Below are 22,106 nucleotides of genomic sequence, written 5' to 3'. Positions count from 1 at the left end.
AATTCCATTCTGCATCAGGACTGCACCGGTTGGCGAAAGCCACTCACACTCATAGTCAACTTCCCCAAAACAATTCGGAATGGTGGGGGCCGGGGGAACATTAAGTGTAGGCCTTGTGATCACTAACATCTTCTTTGTTAAACTCATAAGTGTTGTTTTCCAATGGAAATCTCAACCATTGAAACATTACTGGGAGGGGAACCAATTTGGCAGGACTTGAGATGATGTGTGTAATCTTGTCTTAATTCAGTCACTCAGTGGGATGTCTCATCCTTTTGTCTGTCTCTGGTTTTTATGCTTATGGATCATTCGAGTTATTTAGGCTAATTAAACCCAATGGGAACAAAGGCAAAGCAGGGTAAGATGCAGCCACTTGACATCATATCCAAGGTTAATGTCTGAATGGGAGACAAACACTTTGGTATCATAGTGTTTTGTTCATTGTGTTCTTGTAAACATTCCATTTTAAAATGTATTTAATGTCCCGAGTCCCAGTGTTCGTTCCTTTGACATTGAACTTGGCTTTACCATTTGCCAAGTATCATCAAAATATTTGTCACATTTGTTGAGCAATACGTGCACCCACAATTGTAACAAGTCTTGGAAATGAGTTTAGCATATTAACAAATGAACCAGTGCTTGTTTCAGGAGCTGCAGTCTTTAAGTAGTGTGAGGCAATCAGAATCTGAAATAAAATTGCTGAATGTTGGAAATGCTCAGGCAACATCTGTGGAAAGAGAAATCGAATCAGTTCATCTCCTTCCCTAGATGCCGCCTGGCCTATTCAGCTTTTTCTCCAGCATTTTCTGCTTTTAAGTCAGATTCTCCATGTCTGCGTGCTTTTTTATAACATTTCAGTATCAGGCTACGTGGACCTGAATTCTGTTTGCAGACCTAGTCTGTTTCACTTCCCTAACTGCTGACCATCCCTACATTTCTTTGTTGATTTAAAAGTTACTGGTTTATCTTGGGATATAAAGCTTGCACATAACAGGCTAACCAGCTCTCTGCATAAAACTTTGCCACTGCAATTATGCCTTTATTCCAGCAGAGGGCCTACAATAGTCAACAACAGCCAGTTACACCACCCCACAGTTCATCACAGGGTCTAAAATTCATAATTTTCATGTTATGGTGAAACACAATGATTTTAGAAACAGCAAACCAAATGATTTTATTTTATAATGTTATATCTCTTAAAATTTGATCTAAGGAAGATCTGAGTAGTCTTGGGAAAACACAACTTGTGTGCAGAATAAACACCCTTGCAAGAGTTTATTCAGTGGACTTTTATTATAGAAATCACCCTGGAATTCAAGACTATTTCTTGGGCATGCCCTTATTAACTATATGGAGACATATTCCATGAAATTCAAATAGAAGTAGCTTTAAGAATATTAAATTGTGTAAATTTTCTTTTATATTCGAATATTTAGAATCTAGTTTATCAAGGCTATCTAATCAAAGTGCGGCAGCAATCAGGATTTGGTGCAAAATACTTCAGAGTGGATTGTTAAAGTGATTGTAGTTGTTAATCCAAGAACACTTGATGAAACATACCTTTTCAAAACATCTTTTTTCTCACTGCTCAGCACTTCATTTTTCCATAATTTTGGACAAAACTATTTCCCCTTGACTTCATAGAGGATTCACTTTCAGGCCAAACTCTACAAACATCCCCTCTTTATCATGGACAATGTAATATAATACAGTTAAGAGCAAACGTCTCCATGTGAAACCTCTCTACTTGGAAGAGTGCATGCAAATATTGATTTTTCTTCTTCTTTCTTTGGCTTGGCTTCGTGGACAAAGATTAATGGAGGAGTAATGTCCACGTCAGCTGCAGGCTTGTTTGTGGCTGACAAGTCCGAAGCGGGACAGGCAGACACGGTTGCAGCAGTTGCAAGGGAAAATTGGTGGGTTGGGGTTGGGTGTTGGGTTTTTCCTCCTTTGTCTTTTGTCAGTGAGGTGGGCTCTGCAGTCTTCTTCAAAGGAGGTTGCTGCCCGCCGAACTGTGAGGCGGCAAGATGCACGGTTTGAGGCGATATCAGCCCACTGGCGGTGGTCAAGGTGGCAGGCACCAAGAGATTTCTTTAGGCAGTCCTTGTACCTCTTCTTTGGTGCACCTCTGTCTCAGTGGCCAGTGGAGAGCTCGCCATATAACACGATCTTGGGAAGACGATGGTCCTCCATTCTGGAGACGTGACCTACCCAGCGCAGTTTGATCTTCAGCAGCTTGGATTCGATGCTGTCGGCCTCTGCCATCTCGAGTACTTCGATGTTGGTGATGAAGTCGCTCCAATGAATGTTGAGGATGGAGCGGAGACAACGCTGGTGGGAGCGTTCTAGGAGCCGTAGGTGATGCCGGTAGAGGACCCATGATTCGGAGCCGAACAGGAGTGTGGGTATGACAATGGCTCTGTATACGCTAATCTTTGTGAGGTTTTTAAGTTGGTTCTTTTTCCAGACTCTTTTGTGTAGTCTTCCAAAGGTGCTATTTGCCTTGGCGAGTCTGTTGTCTATCTCGTTGTCGATCCTTGCATCCGATGAAATGGTGCAGCCGAGATAGGTAAACTGGTTGACCGTTTTGAGTTTTGTGTGCCCGATGGAGATGTGGGGGGGCTGGTAGTCATGGTGGGGAGCTAGCTGATGGAGTACCTCAGTTTTCTTCAGGCTGACTTCCAGGCCAAACATTTTGGCAGTTTCTGCAAAACAGGATGTCAAGCACTGAAGAGCTGGCTCTGAATGGGCAACTAAAGCGGCATCATCTGCAAAGAGTAGTTCACGGACAAGTTGCTCTTGTGTCTTGGTGTGAGCTTGCAGGCGCCTCATATTGAAGAGACTGCCATCCGTGCGGTACCGGATGTAAACAGCGTCTTCATTGTTGAGATTTTTCATGGCTTGTTTCAGCATCATACTGAAGAAGATTGAAAAGAGGGTTGGTGCGAGAACGCAGCCTTGCTTCACGCTTCTCCATTGTTAATGGAGAAGGGTTCAGAGAGCTCATTGCTGTATCTGACCCGACCTTGTTGGTTTCCGTGCAGTTGGATAACCATGTTGAGGAACTTTGGGGGGCATCCGAGGCGCTCTAATATTTGCCAAAGCCCTTTCCTACTCACGGTGTCGAAGGCTTTGGTGAGGTCAACAAAGGTGATGTAGAGTCCTTTGTTTTGTTCTCTGCACTTTTCTTGGAGCTGTCTGAGGGCAAAGACCATGTCAGGAGTTCCTCTGTTTGCGTGAAAGCCGCACTGTGATTCTGGGAGAACATTTTCGGCGACACTAGGTATTTTTCTACTTAGGAGAATCCTAGCGAAGATTTTGCCTGCAATGGAGAGCAGCGTGATTCCCCTGTAGTTTGAGCAGTCTGATTTATCACCTTGTTTTTGTACAGGTCCTGAGGCAGCTTTCCTTGGTCCCAGCAGAGCTTGAAAAACTCATGCAGTTTGGCATGCAGAGTTTTGCCGCCAGCCTTCCAGACCTCTGGGGGGATTCCTCCCCCTCAAAAGATGCTCACAAACTCAAGCTAGCATGCTGGAACATCAGAACCATGCTAGACAAGGCTGACAGCCACCGACCTGAACGTTGTTCTGCCCTCATCGCACATGAACTCCTCAGACTTGACATCGACATAGCAGCTTTCAGTGAAGTCCGCCTTGCAGATGTAGGCAGCCTCCAAGAACACGGCGCGGGCTACACACTCTACTGGTCTGGCAAGCCTATGGATGAACGAAGCCTATCTGGTGTAGGCATCATGGTCAAGAACTCCATTGCCTCCAAACTCGAAAACCTTCCGACAGGCCACTCGGACCGAATCATGTCCATGCGACTCCCCCTTCAAAACAACCGTTGCATCACCCTCATCAGTGTCTATGCACCAACCCTCCAGGCGGAACCAGCAGAAAAGGACAAGTTCTACACTGATCTGCGCAACCTCATTCAACGCACCCCTTCAGCCGACAAGGTTGTCATCCTTGGCGACTTTGACGCTCGCGTCGGCAAAGACTCAGAAACCTGGCCAGGAATCCTGGGCAAGCATGGTGTCGGCAAGTGCAACGACAATGGGCGCCTCCTGTTGGAGCTCTGCGCAGAACAGTGGCTTGTCATTACAAACACCCTTTTTCAGCAGAGGGACAGCCTGAAGACTACCTGGATGCATCCCCGATCCAAACACTGGCACCTCCTGGACTACATCCTGGTGCGAGAAAGAGACAAACGAGATGTGCTCCATACCAGGGTTATGCCCAGCACGGAATGCCACACTGACCACTGGCTGGTTCACTGCAAGCTCAACCTTCACTTCAAGCCAAAGTCCAGGAACAGTACAGCCCCCAGAAAGAGGTTCAATGTTGGAAACTTGCAGTCAGACGAAGTGAGAGAAAACTTCCAGGCAAACCTCAAAGCAAAGCTCGAGGATGCAATCCGCCTCATGGACTTGTCCCCTGAAACCCTCTGGGATCAGCTGAAGACTGCCATACTGCAATCCACTGAAGAGGTACTGGGCTTCTCCTCCAGGAAAAACAAGGACTGGTTCGACGAAAACAACCAGGAAATCCAGGAGCTGCTGGCAAAGAAGTGAGCTGCCCACCAGGCTCACCTTGCAAAGCCGTCCTGGCCAGAGAAGAAACGAGCCTTCCGTCGCGCATGCAGCCATCTTCAGCGCAAACTCCGGGAGATCCAAAATGAGTGGTGGACTAGCCTCGCCAAACGAACCCAGCTCAGTGCGGACATTGGCAACTTCAGGGGTTTTTACGAGGCTCTAAAGGCTGTGTACGGCCCCTCATCCCAAGTCCAAATCCCGCTGCGCAGCTCAGACAGCAAAGTCCTCCTCAGCGACAAGATCTCCATCCTCAACCGATGGTCAGAACACTTCCAATCTCTTTTCAGTGCCAACCGCTCAGTCCAAGAATCCGCCCTGCTCAGCTCCCTCAACAGCCCTTAAGGCTAGAGCTGGATGAGGTCCTCACCCGGGAAGAGACATATAAGGCAATTGAACAACTGAAAAGTGGCAAAGCAACAGGAATGGATGGAATCCCCCCACCCCGGCCCCAGAGGCAAATATTGATACACTTATAAGAAACAAAGCTTGACACACAGGAAACATATCTTGAAACACAGAAACAAATATTGACACTCAATGGAATCAAAAATTGACACACTCAGAGGAAACATAATATCAACTCACAACAAATAAATATTGACACAGAAAACAAATATTGACACACGTGAAACAAATTTTGACACACTCACAGGTAACAGCCACAAATGTTGACATATGTGGAGGAGACTCAGACATTCTGCCATTTACAAGAACTCTTCCTGAACACCATCACACATGGACCTCAGCAAATTTCAACAAACTCATTGGAACATTGCAAATTATGGTATTATCAGATTTTTTTAAAATAGTGACACACTTGTAGAATCTCTGCAACTGGTGACATGGGTATGGGCACACCCTTAAAGAAGATGGGAGAGCTAGCAGGCAGAATGGTGAGATCATCTTCTCCTTTGGCACACCCCTGGGATCGATCTCTTTTTTTTTCTCTCACTCTCTCTCTCTCTCTCTCTCTCTCTCTCTCTCTCTCTTTCTCTCTCTCTCTCTCTCTCTCATACACACACACACACACTCCTCCCTCCATGATCCATGTCCACACAAACACACACATGTGGACACATATGTATCCATGTGAGTGTGCACATCATGCACACACACAAACACACACACCCTAAGCATTCACAGACTAATTCTACCATCACTCACCATGACCTCAAACATATAATCTTGTACAATCACCTTTCTTCAGCTCCCCTCTGTCCCTGCCCCTCAGTGCCCTTCCTAACTCACTGACCCCTTTCCTGCTACTTCCTCCTTTTGTGTTCTCACTCCTTCAGTCCCTGTCCCTCTCTGCTCAATCCTCCTTCGCTCATCTCCATCCCAGGCAGTAACCAAGGAAATGGCAACGTTTTATTGTGAGAGAGACCTGGGCTTGTTTAAACACAAATCTTTGAAGTTGAAAGGACAGGTTTAACAAAGCAGTTTATAAAAGCAGATGGGACCCTGAGCTTTATTAATAGGAGCATTGAGAATAAAAGCCAGAGAGTTATGCCGAGCCTATATGAAACAACATTTCAGCACCAGATGTCTTCAGATCTGGGCACCACTCTTTGGAAAAGATGGGAAAACCTTGGTGAGGGTGCAGAAGGGATTTAGGTGAACAGTTCCAGGGAAGAGGGATTACAAGTGGTTGAGGTGTTTGAAAGCATGGATAAAGAGAAACTGTTTCCAGTGCTAAAGGGGTTAACTATTAGAGGTGGTCAGTAAAGGAAGGAGGGGTGCAGCACAACATGTTTCTGTGCACCAGATGGTTAGGGTTTGGAATGAGGCTCGATATCATGCAGGAAATAGATTCAATGGCAGGTTTTGGAAAGGAACAGACTAAGTATCTGTAGGAGCAAAAAAATAAATTGAGAGTGTGGAGAAAAATTAAGGAAGTGGAGTTCACTGGCTTGCTCCTTCTTTTCTGTATGCTTCAATGACGAATGCATGAAAACCTCTCGACTGTAAACATGAGAGCCCCGTCCGATCTCAAACAACACAGTACATGCGATACCTGGAAAGATGTACTGCAGGATTATTTTCATTTGTATCCTTGGGAATAATCAATTGAAAAGTCAATGAATTTGTAAAATACATCGACTTTCTGATCTTTCTGTTGCTTCAAGCTCCAAATCTCTTGGTTGCCGGTGAACTTTGTAATTTAGATATACAGCCCATAAGCCACCCAAATAACCTACGACCTCCATACGTTTCGAAGGGTGGGAGAAAACGGAGCACACAGCGAAACCCACACAGGCACAAGGAGAACGTACAGACTCTTTACAGAGTACACCTGTAGATGTGGAAGCACTTGCTTGTGCCCCAGTTTAATCTGCCAAATTAGCAGCAAGAACATTTTTGCCATGTACAGACTTGCAAATCTACTAATGATGATATAATGAGTTAATTTTCATACAGGTACATGTGCACTGCATCCACACAGGTAACTTTGTGAGTAAAATCAGCTTCAATAATATGCATAAAGTTATCATTCTGAAAGAAACAATCTTTCTGCATGGTAGGAAAGAAATTATCAACCTTGATGTGTAAGAGAGATAATAAATTTGCAAGAAAAAAGTGGTGTTTCAATGGTGCAGGCAGGTCTTTTGTGATTCTAGGGTGGTTTATGATTAGTGTAGTAAGGAGAAGTTTAACACCCTGATGGCCATTGGGAAAAACCTGTTCTTGAACCTAGAGGGGCAAGACTTCAGGATTCTGTGCCTTCTGCCTGAAGGGAGCAGTGAGAAACAGTTGTGACCAGGGTGATGGGAGTCCTTTGTAATGTTGTCTGCCTTCTCACATGGATGTCTTCAACAGACAGGAGATCAGGGACCATGAGAGGCTTGGGTAGCTTTCTGTAGCTTTCTGTGTTCACGGGCACTCGAGTTAACAAACCAGCTGGCTGTGCAGTCAGTCAGTGTACTCTCTGCAGTACAACTTAAGAGGTTTGAGATGGCATTAGAGTATTCAATTGCATGCCAAATATCCTCAGATTTCTGAGAAAATGGAGGCGTTGGTGTGCCTCCTTCATGGTTGCCTCAATGCATTGGCAAATACTAATGATAAGATAGACATTTGCACTTTTGGCTGGTTTGGCAAGTGAAGATTAAAATTAAAGTTTATTTACCCCGCAGCGAAAGCCAATTCTGACCATTGAAACCTGTGCCATCCAATTAACCTACTAACCCTCTATGTATCTGGAGGCTATGGGGAAACTGGAGCAACAGCGAAAACCCATGCAAGGCCATGGGGAGGGCGTACAAACTCCTTACAGACAACACCAGATTCGAACCTGTGTCGCTGGCACTGAGCCGTCACAGAGTGAAAATTTTGAAAAACACTAAGCCTTATATTGCTGCAACCTTGGCCAAGAATATCCCCTTAATTCTTTTTGTGCTGTTTTCTGAACTACTCCCAGCTTGCAAAATTAACCCTACTCTTGGTACATTTGTAAGGCATTTCCTCTGGGTTTATGTTCAGTATGACTTCATAACATTCCCCTTAGAAGCTGACATGAATTATCATTCCCCCACAAGACTGGCCATGCTGCAATCAGGAGCAAAAGAACGAGCTGCTGAAGGAAATCAGTGGGTCGAGCAGCATCTGCGGAGGGAGATGGCATTGATATTTCAGGATGAGCCCTTTCATCTGTAGATGGAGGGTCTTGGCCCGAAATGGCCACTGCCCATTCCCCACCACAGGTACTACCCAACCCACTGAATTGCTCTTGCAGTTCAGAGTTTGTACAAATAAATGGGATTGCGGAAGCTAGGTAACCAAATCTGCGGGTTGTTGGTTCAATCTTTCCACAGGTTACAAGGATTGTTGCTATAAAATTCGTTTGTTTCACTGATGTCGTCCAAGAGAGGAAACTTGCCTTTTCTTTCCTGCTCTGATCCTTCTAAATTTTATATTTTAAATTTAGACATACAACACAGTAACAGGCCCTTCTGGCCCATGAGCCTGTGCTGCCCTCAAACTGTCCGCAACAACTTTGTACGTTCTCCCAGTGTCTGCATGGGTTTCCTCTGGGTGCTCCAGTTTCCTCCCACCCTGCAAAAATGGATGCAGTTTGCCTGTTAATTGGTGTATTTGGGCTTATGGGTTGGAATGGCCTGTTGTCGTGCTTATTGCCTAAATTTTTTAAAATTAAATTTAAATTATAAAATTTAAAAGAGACAGTCACAGCCATGTTTTTCCTTGAGGTCAGTTGACTCCCTTTCACTTTCCATGGGAGTCAAGTCAAGATTCCATTTATTATTATTTACACAAAAACATTCTCCTTTTTCCTGTCAAGGAACACAGAGTGATGCCACCAGCCCGACCGCATTATCGAGATGAGAAGGGGAATCAAAGAATCAAAGGAGACATCGAGTGTCCATGATGTCACCGTCTCCTATCCAGTTCAGCAATGAACCAGAGTTCAAGGTGCCCAAACTTCCCACCTTGGACCCTTGTTCCCCAATACGATCAGAAATATGTCAGCACCCCAGACCCTCATGAACCCTGCTCACCATCTGCACCCTCACAGATCCAGGTCCAGAAGCCTGGTTCCAACAGCCTGGTATGACTCCAGCCTCTAAGCCCCTCACTCATCTATAGTCTCCTAACCTGTATGCTCCTCACCCAGGGCTTCAGCTCTTTGGCAGGCAAGGGGGTGGAGCTTCTCCTGCTCTGGTCCATTGCTCCCTTGGAGCCCACAACCCTTGTGGTCTGGGCTGCTGACCACGACCACTGCCATCTTGAGAGCTGGAACTGAGAATCTTTAGGGGAACTAGAACAGTCAATTTGAACCTTCACGTCTGGGTGGCAATACCCTGCAAAGGAGTGCTGAATTTCTGCTCCCCCCCACACCCCCTACCCTGGGAGATGACCCCAGGCTGCAACATGATCTGGCCGAGTGACCAGTCAAAACCCAGGGTGGGCACCTGCAAAAAAGCCCATGGTGCTCTCAGCATCTCTGCAAATGACGGAGAGACAATATTCGGTTGGGTTGTGTTCCTGCCACCTCCATTCACTGCAGAGCATGAATATGTAAAGAACAAATCCAGATTTCAAAAGCAGACTTGTGTTAAACATTCAGGAAAATTTGAAACCAAATTAAACATTTAAGATTGAATTTCAAGAATTTCCTGCTGTGGTTTTTGTAATGGAAGAAAACACCATAGAGTATTCTCTGTGAAGTAATGGAAGACTTCATGAGACATGGAATGCACACTGCAACACTTTAAACCTGACTGACAGAGTGCAGAAGTCTGAAAGGCAAACACCAGGTTGGTTGGAAGCCAGCCACTACCCTGACTCACCACTCACGGTCCCTTCTCACTGCATTGTCCCCAATCTCCTGAACTAATCTCGACCAGATGTAGAGGGATGTGAGGTGTAGGCACGGTGGGCTTTAATGGAAGGACAGGGCTCTGGAGGCAGAAGCTGAAACTCCCCCCATCTCCAACTCTCTGGTGACAATGTCCCTAATGGAGGCATTTAAAGACCATATCAATACTATAAAAACAGGCGTACAGCAGAGTAGAGGTTGGGAAACACTGGGGGTCAGGAATGTGGCAGGTTTGCAGGCGAACTTTTGGCATTTCAGCATGCCTTATGTTCTTGGTCCAGAGGACCCCAAAACCCAGCAGCAATAGAAATTCACCAAGACAAATGGTTACTTAAACAAAAGTTACTTTTAATTATCTTTAAACATGAAAACAGGATCAAACTTTAACTTACTACTATTAACTTAACTTAACCCCCTTCTAATTCTAATCACACATGTATGTAATGTGTGTATAAGTTCAGGAAAATTCTTTGATTCACAGTCCAATTTCACTTCTCATTCTTCCAAGTTCACCTGTATCAGGCAATTCTTATAGTGTCCATAATCAACATTTATGAATTTCACCAGGATTTGGTGCTTGAAAGGTAAATGGTTACCACTCAGAAAGGATTTTGTCAGTGTTCAGAGAGAGATTTGTTGCTCATTAGACACCCACAACCGATTCCTTCTGATCAGCCACTTTAATGTCTTGCCGAAGAAACTAGCCCCATCAGGGTTTTCCAAATGATAACCTCTTTCTTTATAACCACAGAGCTCCTTTTCTGTTTTCCTTATCTCAGGTGAAACATTATGCAGCCAACCATCTCCTCTTGTATGGTCCACAAGGGCTTTGAACAGGCTGAACTAAGAACTCATAACCCATCTTCAAAATTGGGGTTTTCCACAAGCTTGTCCTGTTCCAGTCCCAGCTGCTGCTGCTGAACTGTAGAACTGAATTCTCTCTCTCTCTCTCTCTCTCTCTCTCTCTCTCTCTCTCTCTCTCTCTCTCTCTCTCTGAGAAAACCACATGACCCTCTTAGAACAGCAAACTGCATTCAGACTGTGGCACTGGAGTTAATCTTCTGAGTTTGTTCATCTGTTGCTTTCCAAAACAATAGTCCATTACTCCACAGCATGTCCAATTAACACCTACTAGTAAAGTCTTTATAGGCATTCTTCAAAGTTTTTGCAAAGGCACTCGGAGCATGGTCTGTCTGGCTTGAGCAGAGCTCTGGCATTTTAAATGAGATCAGTTTTGAAGTGTTTGTGACCTACACTTTAAAAAAAAACCTCAATTTATCACCTTTAAAACATATCTATATAAAATATAACATAATCTGTCACACTTACTTCCGAAATGCCTCCATCTCCACCCCTCCCCCATGGCTTCCTCAAAATCTGAAGGAAATTTTGCAAGTCCCCAACATCTTCTGCTAATTTTTACTGATGCACCAGAAAAAGTGCCCTGTCTGGATCCACAATACAGGAAGTGGTCTAGCCAAGTCCACAAGAAATCATGGAGAGTTGTTAACCAGCAAAAAACCTCCCCTCCACTAACTATGTCACTATTTCCCGCTGCCTCAGTGTGGCAGCCAACCAATTAAAGATCCATCCCACCAAGGTCAGACTCTCTTCTCCCCTCCCCCCACCGTCCCCTCAGATAGAAGATACAAGAGAGTATAAACATGCTTCTTCTTCTGGCTATTCATCCGTAGGATGATGGTACCTTTCAGTCAGTTTGTGAGGTTTGATATGAAGATACCCCACTCCTCAGAAAGGAACAGTGTGTGTGTGAATGGATTTAAGTGAGTAGGGGGTTGCACAGGTCCAGACCCACCCTCTCGACATCCTGCAGAGTGTCCAACCACCCTCCTTACTAGGCAAGCCTGGTGGAGGAGCTGGTTTAGTCGCCAACCACTTGACCATGTGACACCAAATTAAAGGGCAGTTTCTTTCACACTGTCATCAGACTATTGAACGCAGGTATAGAACTATATAATACTGTAGTGCAGAAACAGGCCCTTTATCCTTTTTAGTCTATGCCAAACAACTATTCTGCCACTGACATGAACGAGGACCATAGCCTTCCATACCTCTCCCATCCATGGACCTGTCCAAATTCATCTGAAATGTTAAAATTGAGCCCGTTTTTACCAATTCAGCTGGCGGCTTGTTCCACATTCCCGCCACTCTTTATGTGAAAAAGTTCCCCCTAATGTGCCCTTTAAACTTTTCCCCTTTCAACCTTAACCCAGGTCCTCTGGTTTGTACCTCACCTACCCTCAGTAGAGAAAGCCTGTTCGCATTTACTCTGTCTTGCACGGCACAGTCTCTGCGTCCCCAGCACCTACTATCCCCTTTCTACACTCCTTATGCCCCCATGACTGTGTGTTCTTTTGGACAGGAGCCTGAACTGATGTCCCCTATCTGCTCTCTTGAGTGGATGTAAAAGATCCCATGGCACAACTCCAGAAGAGAGCAGAGATGCCCTCTCTGTTGTCCTGGCCAATACTTCCTTCACTTAATTTTACTATGATAGATAATCTACTGAAAATCACACTGCCGTTTGTGGGATCTTGTTTCACCTAAACTAGCTGCCATATATCTTACATTGCAACAGTGACAACCTTCTGAAGTACCTCACTGGATGTACTGTGCATTCTGAAAAGGACAAGAAAATCCCTTTGGAAATACACGTCATTCTTTTTCTTCTTTATCTTCAGAGACTGAATCAACAAGGGATAAATGAACCTGGTGTTAACAAACAAGGTTAAAAATGAATCGTTCAAGGTACCATGTGCATAGTTGGAGAAATAAGGTTTGCTTGGCTAATTAATTCAACAGCAATTGCCTGGTCAAAGTTATACTCGTCCTCTGCAGAAGAAAAGTCAGGGTAGAGACATTTTAACTAGTGGAGTATTCTTTGGAGTGATGTCAATATGTGCAAGAATACACATATTAGGAAATTGTTACTGTGTGCTGGGATGCATGTATGTGTATGGGAGGGGTCAGAGTGTGTCTAGATTTTCGTTTGTACTAGAAGGATCAGTGTGCGGCTGGGAATATATACGAGTAAATAAAAAGATCAGAGCATGGCTGGAAACGTGGGAGTAAGGTCACGCTCCATGGATCTTTGTACAGATACACAAATGTATCTGAGAGCATTAGGGCACACCTGGGTCCATGTGCGTGTGGGGGGTCAGGACAGGCTGCACCTGGGTACAAGTATGAGTAGGGGTCAGGTGGGCCTGGGCTAATGTACTTGTAGGGGTCAGGGTGGACCTGGGTACATATGAGCATAGGTCAGGGTGGACCTGGGTATGTGTATGAGTAGGGGTCAGGGTGGGCCTAGGTACAAGTATGAATAGGGGTCAGAGTGGGCCTAGGTACATGTACGTGTAAGGGTCAGGGTGGGCTTGGGTACAAGTATGAGTAGGGGTCAGGATGGGCCTAGGTATCTGTATGTATGTGTGGGGGTCAGTGTGGGCCTGGGTACATTGAATTGTATTGTTTGTTGTCACCTGTACCAAACTGCATGAAATACCAGTACTTTGTTTTGTGTGCTATCCAGGATAACCGACCCATACAGCAGGAAGTGCAATAGTAACATATGAATAAACATGTATGTGCTGCATTGGTTAGAATTCAGCTGCTGCTGTTGCTCTAACAGTTTGAATTAAGGTTTTCTATTTTAAGATGGGGTCCAATGGATTTACACTCCATGTGGTGTTGCACTGAAAACAGTGAAAAGTTTCCCCTCTCGAGAGTCACGCTCCTCAGGGAAAGCTCCAACTCCGCTAGCACACTGTTGCTTGGCACTGAGACTGTTTTGCACCTTCTCTAAATTGGCAGCAGGGTACGTGTTTCATACAGCACTGTTTTGAAGAAGAGTTGATCAGTACTGAGGCAGGTAAATGTAGGACAACAGAGCTGTGAACTGGTTCCTTTATTTAACACTTAATTTCAAATACAGGGCATGCCGTTCCAAGCAAAGGAATAATTTGTTGTGAGCTCTTGTAATTGCTATGCAGACTGTAAAATTCCAGACTCAAAATAAATGCAGCTCAATAATATTTTTAAAAGATCTAGCCATTAATAATTTAAGAAACATGTTTTCTCATGGTAGAATAAGTTTCAATAAATGCAGTAACTGTTAAAGACTTGTTGGATAATTGAAATAATCTCATTCTAAACAATGTTAACAACACTAAGTTCTTTGTTTTTCCACAGCTATGCCCTTTTTAAAGAATTTCCCCAGTGACTTTTCATATCTCTGCTGTCCATCATAGCTGGGTAACTATGATCCACTGTCACTGTGTAAATCCTTCAATTCTTCTGTAAAGTATTGTTTTTATTTTCCCCTGCAAACCTTATCAATTATGTACCTTCTTAAATTAAAGAGTCTGACACAGTGTCCACAGCATCCCAATTTACTGCAATTTACAAGATTTATAAACTTCTAATTCCTAAAGTAGTTCTCATTGTCTGAATTTGTACAATCTTACCCAGAAGTTGGTACGCGAATCATTACATGTTTAAAACATTTCAACAATGGGCGGAGGCAAGGTGGATTGTCCCGTCTTAAAAACCCATTTATAAAAAGTACTGTTTGTTGAACTGTCTCTCCAGATCTTGTTCAGTTGCATTGCAATTCAAAAGGAATTCTATCCCTCCCTCGGAAAATGGTAGATAAGAACTCTGCCAGGATTTTAATTCTTATTGTTATTTATAAGGTATTATAATTCAGGAAGATATGCCAAGACATATTCCAACAACAAAGAAAATAAGTGCCTGGTTGTCTGGAAATTGAACTAGGTAGGGCACCAAGTAAAGGCAACTTACCTCGTTCTTAAATGCTGGAATCCTTCTCGGTCGCACTCCCAGAGCTTTGCAAATATAAAATTTTTGTGGTGGCTCCATAGCCTTGATAACATAGTGGAGCAAATTACCAGTCCAGAGTAAGAATGTCGTTTGTATATGCTGCAGTGTGCCTGGCTTAATAACATGCAATTTTACAGCCTAATGCTTTCTTATATCGGTATCTCCTGGGACTGTGATGTGGATGGATACATAAAGAAAAACACATGGGAAGCGTTTGAACAGTTCTCGGGTATTTCTTCATGCAACAGAAAAAAGTAAATGCCAGAAACTGCAATAAAAGAGAAAACCAGACTCGAGGGAATATGATCACAAACTAAAGGAATACACAACAGAAGGAAAATGTAACCCTTTCAGCGCTGGGTGTCTTCAGGAATATTAAAAATCAGTTTGGCTGTTTGATCATGCATAGATTTCTAAATGTCAATGTAAGCTTCAGTCCTCTGGTGGATAACTTTAATGTTCAGGAGAAGCAGAAAGTCCATGTTTTTTTGTTCTTACTTACTCCAGATGTCTTGTTGTAGTCTCCAAGAGTTCATTAGACCATCTGACCACTTCGGAAATGAGGTAGTTCACCACAGTGGAAGGCCAGGGATTGCTCCCAGGAAGTCTAACTCCATGGTAGACTGAGTGCAGCCTAGCATCAAATCCCAGCGATTGAAACACGGGCATGCCCAAATGACTGCGTCACCAGCTACATAAATGAATCATTGTTATTTACCACTTTCAAATAAAGACAGGAGTGGGGGACAGATATAAAAGTAGCTGTATAATTCAAGTCAGGCAAACCGTCTAATTCCACTGTAAGGAGAGTTCTGTTGTTACCAAATTCCAGATTCACCTTGGATTGAATTTAACTCCAGTTTTCTTGAAGCCAAATTTACTAGTGCTCTTAGAGGTTAGCCCAACACTGTTAAAGTGCCAGCGACCCTGGTTCAAATCCGCTGCTGTGTGAAGGAGTTTGTACGTTCTCCCCGTGACCTGCATGGGTTTCCTCTGGGTTCTCCAGTTTCCTTCCACCCTCCCAAACATACAGGGTTTGTAGGTTCATTGGTCACGTGGGTGTTAAAGGGTAGCAAGCGCTCATCGGCTAAAAGGGCCTATTACCATGCTGTATAGGAGGCTATTTGGCCCATGAGTCCCTGCTGGCTCCACGTGGAGCAATCCATTCAGTCCCTTCCCCTTACTTTCCATGCAAGTTGTTCTCTGCCTGAAGTTAAACTTTGGTGTGGACAATTGCCTTGAGTGACATTCTGGGATCGCACATATCCTCAGGTCTTACCACTCTATCACTGACACCTCTGCTTTTAAACACTGGAATTCTCTTCCCCACCTTAAGACCTTTCTATGTTTAATTACTACTACCTCTTGGACCAAGCCTGCAGTCATGCAATCTGCGAAGGGGTTTTCAGTTGGTTATTGGTGTTTTGTAAATTGCTTCTTTTTGCAACAGGACAATGTTGCAGCTCAACAGAGAGTTGTATACTGTAGTAATAACTGCTTTAAATTGCAAATCACTAACATACCAGAAGGGAAAATGTTCAAATTATATGCCTTTTAATGACAACAATAAAATACAACTGTCTTTATGCAATCCATGTTGCAAATGATACAAAGATAGGTGGAGGGGCAGGTTGTGAGGTGAAAACAGAGAGACACAGAAGATAAATTAGGAGAATGGGCAAAGAAATAGCCAAATTAAGTACAGTGTTAGAAAATGTACCATCCTGCACTTTAGTAGAAGGAATAAAAGGGGAGACTATTATTTGGCTGTGGTGAAAATTAAAAATTCGGAGATACAATGGGACTTTGGACACCTCATGCAGGTATCATAAAGGTATCAGTGGTGAAGAAGGCGAACACAATAGAAGAAGAGCAGGGATGTGATGTTGAGGCTTTATAAGGTACTGGTGGGGTCTCACTTGGAGTATGGGAGTTTTAGGCTCCTAATTTAAGGAAAGATGTGCTGGCATGGGGAGAAGATTTATAAGAATGATTCATGGAATGAAGGCATTAGCACGGAGAAATGTTTAACAGCTCTTGGACTCCACTCCTTGAGGTTGGGAAGAATAAAGGGGGAACCTCATAGAAGCATTTCAAATGTTGAAAAACCTGATCAGAGTAGATGTGGCAAAGTTGTTTCCCATGGTAGGGGAGTCGAGGACAAGAGTGCACAACTTCAGGATTGAAGGGCACCCATTTAAAACAGCCGCCGAGGAATTTATTTAGCCAGAGAGTGGTGAACCCCTGGAATTTGCTGCCATGGGCAGCTGCGGAGGACAAATTGTTAGGTGCATTTAAGGCAGAAATTTATAACTATCTGAATAGACAGGGTATCAAAAGTTTAGGGAAGTCAAGGGAGTGGGACTGACTGGGAGAATCAATCAGCTCATGATGAGCCAAATGGCCTACTTCTGCCTCCATATCTTATGGTCATGGTCTAAATGAAGCGATGCAAATTATGCCTTTTCACTATTTTAGAACTACTTGTCTTTAAAGACAATAATAAAATTATAACATGTCACAGAAAGTAAACAGTGTAAATAACCCATTTTTAGTACCTTGGAATTTAATCATCATCTCGTAGAATTTTACAGCATGGAAATTGGGCCCTGCAGCCCCACATTTATACTGAGCAAGTAGTTTACACAAGCTAAAAAGAAACTGCAGGTCGAGCAGCATCAGAATTGTTGACGTTTCAAGGTGGAAATGTTCATTGAGAGTGCAGAGGGGAGGCAGCCAGGATAATGAAGATGGGATGGGATGGGGGGGGGGGGGAGCGGGAGTTGGACAGGGACCAATAGGGGATTGGTGAAACAAGTAGTGGTGAAGGATGAAGGACAGATGGGGAAGCTGAGGGTGGAGTTTGGAGACTGAGAAACTAGGTACCAGACTAACCTAAGGGAGAGAAAGAAATGTAGTTCAGAAGGGGGACAATGCAGGTTGAGCGGGAGTGAGTGGGGGAGGGGGGGGTTGATAAGTAGAAACTCATGTCTCTAGTCTATAGTCCCATTTGTTTCATTCACCACATCTTGTTCCAAACCTTTCCCATCCATGTCCTATCTACACATATTTAAAATGCCACTCTGGTGCCCACTTCTATCCTTTCCTCTGGCAGCTTGTTCTATATACCCACCTTCAACTGCTGCAGTCTAACAGGGCGCCTGCTGACTTGTGCCACCTGTACATTCAATGTTAAAGTAAACATCTGGCCTTCCATTCTGCAGCATCTCTTCACAACCAAATCACACTGCAGCCGTGAAGTGTGTTTGAGGTGTTTTGCACTGGAAGAAATATGTTAATTAAATGTGTTAATTGTACCAGTTTGCCACAATCACAATAGTTTTATTAAAATCACTTTATTGGTAGAAATAAAGAAAAACATCAGGACTTAATCAGATTTCAGATTTATTGTCAGAGTACATACATGGCATCACATACAACCCTGAGATTCTTTTTTTTTTGCAGGCCAGGCAGAATTACCACCTACTGGTAGTGCCAAAAAAAAATGACACCACTGTACACAACAAGTAAATAACTGAGAACAGATAACAAATGTAAACCAACTGACTGTGCAATACAGAAGGAATTTTTTTTAATCAATCAAGTTCACAAGTAAATGAGTCCCTGATTGAGTTTGTTGTTGAGAAGTCTGATGGTAGAGGGGTAGCAGCTGTTCCTGAACCTGGGGATGTGAGTCTTGTAGCACCTAATACTTTTTCCTTTTTGACACCAGCGAGGCAGAGCATGTGCTGGGTGATGTGGATCCTTAATGATTGCTGCTGCTCTCCAACAGCAGCGTTCCTTGTAGATGTTCTCGATAGTGAGGAGGGTTTTGCCTGTACTATAATGTCCTGGGCTGTGCCCACTGCCTTTTGGGGGGCTTTACGCTCAGGTGCATTGGTGTCCCCATACCAGACCATGATACAGCCAGTCAGCACACTTTCCACATCTATAGAAATTTGCCAGGGTTTCTGGTGTCATAAAAAACCTCTGCAAACTCCTGAGGAAGTAGAGGTGCTGACATGCTTTCTTCACAATGCAATTAGTGTGTTGGGTCCAGGAAAGATCTTAAAGAACTTAAATTTGTTCACTCTCTCCACTTCTGACCCCAGTGATCACTAGATTGTATACCTCCGGCTTTCTCTTCCTAAAGTCAACAATCAACTCATTAGTTTTGGTGACATTGAGTGCAAGGTTGTTGTTGGTGCACCATTCAGCCAAGTTTTCAATCTCCATCCTGTACGCTGACTCATCCCCTTCCTTTGTAGATGGTATTACTGTCATACCGAGCCACACAGTCGTAGGTGTAAAGCAAGTAGAGAAGGGGGCTAAGAACACAGGTCTGTGCCGCTCCAGTACTGATGGAGATTGTGGAGGAGATGTTCTTACCAGTCCTCACTGATTGTGGTCTGGAGGTGAGGAAATCCAGAATCCCATTGCACTTTGGCATGGGATTATAAAAACTGTTTGGTATCTGTCAGGACAAACAGTTAAAAGCAATTTTCTCTCACACAAGTTCATACAGTGTTCCAGTGAGTAACTGGTTCTGTGGAAGGGAAGTTGTGTTGTGCCTGATCAGTCATCAATCGCTGCCAAAGTTTACTGATATGTCCGGCTCCCTTTTAATTCCCCTCTGAAGGAAACTGTGGTTTCCCTGGTATAAACCGATTCTGCACGCAAATGAAACACTGTGTGCATTCAAAAAATATGCAGGATTCAATGTAACTTGTATTTCAATGTAGGTATGTCAGTCTGCTGCTGAGGGCAGTTTGTCTCTCATTTCCCTGCCTTTCACTTTGGATTCGAGCACTTGATTTAATAAGAACCTCATGAATGTCCTTCTTATCACAAGCAGAATGTCCGGTTGACTTTTAGGAGTTGTTTTGTTTCTGAACAAAGTGGAAACTATTTAATTCTGATGTTTAATACAGTTTTTAAGAAATAAAATATTGTTGCAGAATAAGTGCTAAATTCCCTTTTGAAACTCCTCCCCATATTCCATCCCTCTTTGTGAATCACTGTCACTGTGGAACCATGGAAGAGGTCAATATGTAACCCAGAAGCTAAGGCAATGTAAAAATCCATACAAGGTCTGTTTTCTCCACGATGGGGCATGATGGTTCTAACCTAGGTCCTGAAAGTCATTTAATTCCTTGGACAATTAGGCAGGTGGGTCTTAAGTGTGCTGCCTCATTGCAATAGCAGCTTGTTTGCTGAAAGGAAAATACCACAGATGTTGGAAATCCAGAAGAAAACAACAGATGTAAACACCGGCATCCTTGCTTCTGGGTCAGTGACAAAACACACACATTGTTACTGAATAAATGGAGTCTATCTTTATTGCCATAGAATCATAGAATACTAAAACACAGGAACAGGTCCTTTGGCCCATCTAGTCCGCCAAACTATTATTCTGCCTTATCCCAGTGACCTGCACCCAGACCAGAGCCCTACAAACCTGTCCTAAGCATGTACCTATCCAAATTTTTCTTAAATGTCAAAATTGAGCCTGGATTTACCACTTCAGCTGGCAGCTCATTCCACATTCTCACCACTCTCTATCTGAGGAAGCTGCCCTGAATGTTTCTGTTAAATATTTCATATTTCACCTTTATAATTACAGAAAATAGAACACTACAGCTTAGTACAGGCCTTTCAGCCCTTGATGTTGAGTATTACTACCAAAAAAAACCTAAACTTTTCTGCCTCATAACCCTCTGTTTTTCTTTCATCCATGTGTCTCTAAGAGTCTCTTAAATGCTCGTAATGTTTCATCCTCCACCACCATCCCTGGCAAGGCATTTAAGAGACTCTTAGACAGGCACATGGATGAAATGACTCTCTTGTGTAAAAAACTTACTTATGTCTCCCCTCTAAACTTTTCCTCCCTTCACTTTGTACACATGTTCCCTGGTATTTGCTATTCTCACCCTGGGAAAAAGGCGCTGGCTGTCCACCTTATCTATGCCTCTCAGAATCTTGTAGACATCTATTAATTCTCCTATCATCCTTCTTCAATCCAAAGAGAAAAGCCCCAGCTCTGCTAACCTTGCCTGGTAAATCTCCTCTGTACCCTCTCCATAGCTTCCACATCCTTCCTGTAATGAGGTGACCAGAACTGAACACAATACTTGAAGTGTGGTCTCAACAGAGATTTTTTGAGTTGCAACATGACCTCTCGACTAATGAAGTCATTCCCCTTATGAAGTCCAGCATCCCATAGGACCTCTTAACTATCCTATCAAATTGCGTGACAACTTTGAAAGATGCCATCTAGTTATGTAGTCTATTCCATGTGTTCATATTGACACACAGAGTTCTAAGTAGCTGGAACTATACTCTTTGGAGTTTATGAGACTAGAACTAGGGGACATGGCCTCTCGCATATTTAAGGCAAAGATAAGGAGGAACTGCATCTCTCAGAGAGTAGTGAATCTGGGGAACTCTCTGCCTAAGGAAGCAGTAGAGCTGCCTCATTGAATCTATTTAAGACACAGATGGGCTTCTGAAGAATAAATGAATTAAGGATTGTGGAGAACAGGTAGTTAAGTGGAGCTGAGTCCATGGTCAAATCAGCCAATATGTTATTGAGTGGCAGAGCAGCCCTGAAGATTCATATGGCTTAATTTTACTCCAATTTCTGAAGTTCTTATGTTTCTAAAAGAGCTAAATATGGTTCCTAAACTTACTTATACAAGACATAAAGCCATATGAATCTTCGAGTCTCCATCATTTCATCAGGACCATGGCCTGATCTTCCACTCAATAACAATTTCCTACACCATCCCCAGATTACTTTAATATTGATCTAGATTTCGAATGAACTCAATTACTAAGCCCCAATGTCCCTCAAGAGTAGAGAATTCCATCAATTGAATTAAAGATTTCAGTTCCATCACATCTCAGTCCTAAACAGTTTACAGAAACCATTTCTGGGTTGTTCTATATCACCCCGGAGAATCCTACCTGGGAATTCCTGTTGTGGAATGGTGCTTCCTTGTCGTGACCTTATGAAGTGTCATCATTTCCTGCTCAATGTTTCCCTTGGACCATTGTGGAGCATCTTGTACCATGTCCTTGATGTTCCACTATTGTACTTGCTGGGACAACAAGGTCGTACTCTATAGTGTTGGCCTGCAACTCCATAGAGCACATTCATCCCTCTCACCCAGACCATGCATGGAACTGTTCACTCTCTTCAGCCACCTCCTCCAATGTGGAGCCAAACCCTCTCCATCAAATGCCAGAAAGTCATGATCAATGTTCTTCCCATCCAGCTGCCAATCAGATTCCTCATGGCATTGATCTTCAGCT

General features: G+C 43.6%; 1 protein-coding gene and 1 long non-coding RNA gene across 4 annotated transcripts in view; one reads left to right on the top strand and one right to left on the bottom strand.

Moving 5' to 3' along the window:
• The window catches only part of LOC138737446 (uncharacterized), a 52,353-nt gene that overhangs the window by 5,013 nt on the left and 25,234 nt on the right, over window positions 1-22,106 (bottom strand). Inside the window, exons 4-5 of one of the 2 annotated variants that reach the window (XR_011340931.1) lie at window positions 17,926-18,073; window positions 15,295-15,483 (exon numbers count right to left, since the gene is read on the bottom strand). This is a non-coding gene — a long non-coding RNA (uncharacterized lncRNA). Of the gene's footprint in view, window positions 1-14,926; window positions 15,484-17,925; window positions 18,074-22,106 lie in introns of those variants that run through there. The other variant, XR_011340928.1, reaches the window with a different exon arrangement.
• The window catches only part of mvb12ba (multivesicular body subunit 12Ba), a 287,792-nt gene that overhangs the window by 258,124 nt on the left and 7,562 nt on the right, over window positions 1-22,106 (top strand). Inside the window, exon 10 of one of the 2 annotated variants that reach the window (XM_069888144.1) lies at window positions 8,895-9,679. The exons of the other annotated variant lie outside the window; for it this stretch is intronic. Within the exon in view, the coding sequence (XP_069744245.1) occupies window positions 8,895-8,981 (87 nt within the window). The 3' untranslated portion in view covers window positions 8,982-9,679. Of the gene's footprint in view, window positions 1-8,894; window positions 9,680-22,106 lie in introns of those variants that run through there. 2 annotated transcript variants of the gene reach the window in all.

Source organism: Narcine bancroftii, chromosome 1, assembly GCF_036971445.1.
Source record: "Narcine bancroftii isolate sNarBan1 chromosome 1, sNarBan1.hap1, whole genome shotgun sequence".
Classification (NCBI taxonomy): domain Eukaryota; kingdom Metazoa; phylum Chordata; class Chondrichthyes; order Torpediniformes; family Narcinidae; genus Narcine; species Narcine bancroftii.
The sequence above is the reverse complement of the archived record's forward strand: the minus strand, read 5'-3'. Positions and strand labels throughout refer to the sequence as shown.